Source organism: Sinocyclocheilus grahami, unplaced genomic scaffold (genome assembly GCF_001515645.1).
Source record: "Sinocyclocheilus grahami isolate Dianchi unplaced genomic scaffold, SAMN03320097.WGS_v1.1 scaffold1238.1, whole genome shotgun sequence".
NCBI classification, from domain to species: domain Eukaryota; kingdom Metazoa; phylum Chordata; class Actinopteri; order Cypriniformes; family Cyprinidae; genus Sinocyclocheilus; species Sinocyclocheilus grahami.
In genome coordinates, this window is record NW_015506417.1 from 228,985 (window position 1) to 233,281 (window position 4,297).

Sequence of the window (4,297 nt, forward strand, 5' to 3'; positions counted from 1 at the left end):
TTTAGCGTATCTTGAGAGATAGCCAAACAGTCCAGGAAATGTTTCACATTCACTGACCCTGCATGAGTTTTACGACTGCATCTGTTGGATAGGAGTTCTTCGATTTGTCTCAATGGAATGTGAGGGTTTGATGTGTGTCTCCATCATGTAGGTGGGTCCATTGTGAGACATAGATCCTACAGTGTTACAGTCTCTTCTTCAGCTTCCTGAACAAGAACGGTTTGTAAAAACTTCTACTTTCCTTAATAAAAGAGTAAGCACACTACAAGTGACATATGCATTATAAGACAATTGAACATAATATCAAACTCATAAGAAAGCACAATGATATCATTTATATCATGAAGCAAAATAACATACTAGAGTAAAACGTTTTGACATTGATCTTTGGGGAGGAACTCTATCTTTGAGTTGATCTGAATCTCACAGTTGAATCTGCTGGTTATGAAGATGAAGATGAACTTTATTCACTGAAAACTTCAGATAATGTCTCTTTGTCATGTCACTTGTAATGACAGATTTATCCATATGATATTTCACTGCTTGATGCATTATTGTGTCACATTTGGTGATGACCTGAAAGATCTGAAGATGATCTACTTACTGTGATATTTTTTTGTATGTCTGTGTAGATTAGATGAATGATTGAAACGCTTCCCACATGCAGTGCAGTGATATGGTTTCTCTCCAGTGTGGATCCTCTCATGTGTTTTCAGGATTCCTGAATGAATGAATCTCTTCTCACAGTGTGAACACTTATAAGGTTTCTCTCCAGTGTGAATCATCTCATGTGCTTTCAGTGTTCCTGACTGAATGAATCTCTTCTCACAGTGTGAACACTTGTAAGGTTTCTCTCCCGTGTGAATCCTCTCATGTTGTTTTAAACTGCCCGCTGAAGTAAAAGTCTTCTCACACTCAAAGCACATGTACTCTCTCACACCAGTATGTGTTTTCTGATGTATTTTCAAACGTTGTAGTAATGAAAAACTCTTTCCACACAAATGACATGAATGTGGCTTCTCCTTTATATGAAATTTTAGGTGTGTTGTCAGGTATGAAGCGCACAAAAATGTTTTCCCGCACTGATCACATATGTACAGTTTCTCTCCAGTGTGGATGTTCATGTGATGCTTAAGGCTTGATGATTGTGTGAAACTCTTCCCGCACTGATCACAAGTGAACGGTTTCTCTCCAGTATGAACTCTCATGTGAAGCTCAAGACTATGTTTGGATGTCAAACTCTTTCCACACTGAGTGCAGGTGAAAGATTTCTTGGCTCTTGTTTTCTTTAATATTACCCGTTTTCTTTGACAGAAACTCAAAGGTTTTTCTCCAGTTTTGAAGTGATTTTTCTCTTCAACTTCACTCAATTCTTCATTCTGCTCATTTTCTTCAATCAACTCTGAAATAAATGCAAAAACAGTTCATTTGTCAGTAACTCAAAAAAACATTGGCATGTAAATGTTTAAGGCCAGGACTCTTATCAAATATGTGAAGTTTGGAGAAGACCGGACATTATATGTATGAGTTACAACAACTTCCTGTTTCATAGTATTAATAGCATGCTTTAGCACTTAGTAAGTGTTGCTAGCATGTGTAGGAAACTTTTTCCTCGTCGAAGCAGAAACCAGGAGACGTTGGGATATCTTTCATACAGAAGTCACTCTTTATTGAGGACTCGCTGTGCATCGCTGCAGTCATCCAAGTCCGACTAACATAGTGATACATTGTAGTTTATATCAATTTTAAGGGGGCGGGATACATTCATTAGAGGTGGAGACAATCTAACCCATAGCATGCAAATGAAGTACAGGAATCAGCCCGACACAGGCATTTTCCCAGCCTTGATCTCATCAGTATAACAGTGTCATTCAATGCATAGGTGCTGATCCACTCAGTCTGACAGTATCGCCATACTTTTGCATTATCACAGAGACAACGGTACAGCTGTGCTTTGAGCTTAAAAAGCCAGATGGTCAGGAAGAGCATAAAGATAAAAGGTCATTATCTCAGACACCTGGGCTTGCTGATTTGGTGTCCTTGGGAAGTTCATGCTTTTTTACCTCAAAATGTAAAACACAAGGTACATAACTTTTTCAGTATATATTCTATTACATTGGAACCTAGATTTAACATTTCATAAATTTGTAATACAACACGTTTGATCATATTTATAGCATGTTTAGCACACAATGGCATATTTTGCTGTATTGCTAATAGTGCATCACACGAGGCTGAATTCAGCTTCTTATTCGCAGCTTCTTATTGACGCTATCCGTTCCACCTTAAAAACGCGACGCTTCCGCATTTCTTAGCTTCTTATTCACGCTCAATTTAGGGATCGTCCCTTTTTCAGAAACGAACAATGAACTATTATAAAATGTAAATAACACTGAGATAAGAGCGAAAACGGGCTGTGCATCAGTGTTAAACATGTCACTTCCTGTTGCCAGTTGGTGGCGCTATAACTATAACCGAATATGTATGTAATATTGCAAACAGATCTCAGACTGCTCCATTGCGGCAGGGTGTCCCTCAGGGGTCAGTATTGGGTCCTACTCTTTTTAGAATTTACCTGTTGCCTCTTGGGCAGATTATTTAAAAGTATGGTGTGGGTTATCATTGCTATGCAGATGATACCCAGATTTACATTAGTACTCAACATGATGTCACATCAGCACTTTCAACTTTATCTGCTTGTTTACTGGAAATACAGGCCTGGATGAAACAGAACTTCCTGCAGTTAAACCGTTAAAAAAACTGAAGTTATATTGATTGGCACTTCAACTGCTGTAAATAGATGTAATAATTAAAAACTTACAGTGGATGAGTGCCAGATTCTCCCTTCTGTACAGGTGCGGAATTTGGGTGTGATTTTTGATGCACAGCTGACTTTTAACACTCATTTTAAGAATGTTACTAAAGTAGCCTTTTATCATCTTCGGAATATGGACCGTATAAGGCTGTTTCTCTCTATGCCAGATGCAGAAAGGCTTATTCACACCTTTATAACATCTAGGCTTGATTATTGTAATTCACTTTTTGCAGGGTTATCTGCAAATTTGATTAGGAGGCTGCAATATGTGCAACACTAAGCTGCTCGTGTTTTAACTTACACACCATCCCGCAGTCATATTACTCCTGTGCTTTCTCAACTACACTGGCTTCCAGTTCAATCACGTATTGATTTTAAAGTTCTTATCTTAACCTATAAAGCAGTACATGGGCTGGCCCCAGAGTATATTTGTAATTTGGTCACAGTGTCTACACCATCTCGTCTCTCCGATCTGCTGGTTCTCTTACTCTGTACCAGCCTCGTTGTAAACTCAAAACTATGGATGGGAGGTCATTGCTCCCAGGTTGTGGAATTCTCTGCTTCTTCCTATAAGGAATGTCCCGTCTTTTGATTGTTTAAAGAAATTACTCAAAACATATATTTTTAGTGAAGCTTTTAAGTTATAATCTTACAGTTGTTGTCATTGTTGTTATTGTGTTGTCATTGTGATTGCTATTATGGAGTAGTGTTGTTTTTTGCACTACTTCTTGTCCAGGCCCTTGTCATTTCTAGGCTGGACTACTGCAATGCTCTTCTGGCTGGACTTCCATCAAGCACAATCAAACCTCTACAAATTATTCAGAATGCAGCGGCACGACTGGTCTTCAACGAGCCCAAAAGAGCCCATGTTACACCTCTCTTTATCTCCTTGCACTGGCTACCGGTTGTGGCTCGCATCAAGTTCAAGACATTGATGCTTGCATATAGAACAGCCACAGGCTCAGTACCCGCCTACTTCCAATCACTACTACGAATCTACATCCCCTCCAAAAGTCTGGGATCTACGAGTGAGCGATGCCTCGTCATCACAGAGAGGCACTAAATCACTTTCCAGAACATTCCTGGCTGGTGGAATGATCTCCCCCCCCCCATCCGGAATGCTGAATCCCTGACAATTTTCAAGCGACAGCTGAAAACTCATCTCTTTCAACGCTACTTGACTTCATCCTAAACTAAAAAAAAAAACTTTGTCTTTCAGGTGTGGGGGAGAGGGGATGCAGTCAACATGGGACTGCACTATGTTCTGCAACATCTAGACAGACCAGAGACTTATGTGAGGATCCTGTTCGTGGACTTCAGCTCGGCCTTTAACACTATCATCCCAAACCTCCTCCTGCCCAAACTATCTCAGCTCTCCGTGCCCACCTCCGTCTGTCAGTGGATCAACAGCTTCCTGACAGACAGGCAGCAGCTAGTGAGGCTGGGAAAATACACATCCAGCACCCGTACGATCAGCACTGG

The 4,297-nt window shown here is 40.2% G+C and overlaps 1 protein-coding gene across 1 annotated transcript in view; it reads right to left on the reverse strand.

Moving 5' to 3' along the window:
• Nucleotides 1–28: 28 nt before the first annotated feature.
• LOC107568363 (gastrula zinc finger protein XlCGF52.1-like) overlaps nucleotides 29–4,297 on the reverse strand; it is an 8,273-nt gene continuing 4,004 nt past the window's right edge. The window contains exon 2 of the mRNA XM_016254318.1: nucleotides 29–1,402. Coding sequence (XP_016109804.1) covers nucleotides 597–1,402 — 806 coding nt within the window. The 3' untranslated portion in view covers nucleotides 29–596. The remainder of the gene's footprint in view (nucleotides 1,403–4,297) is intronic.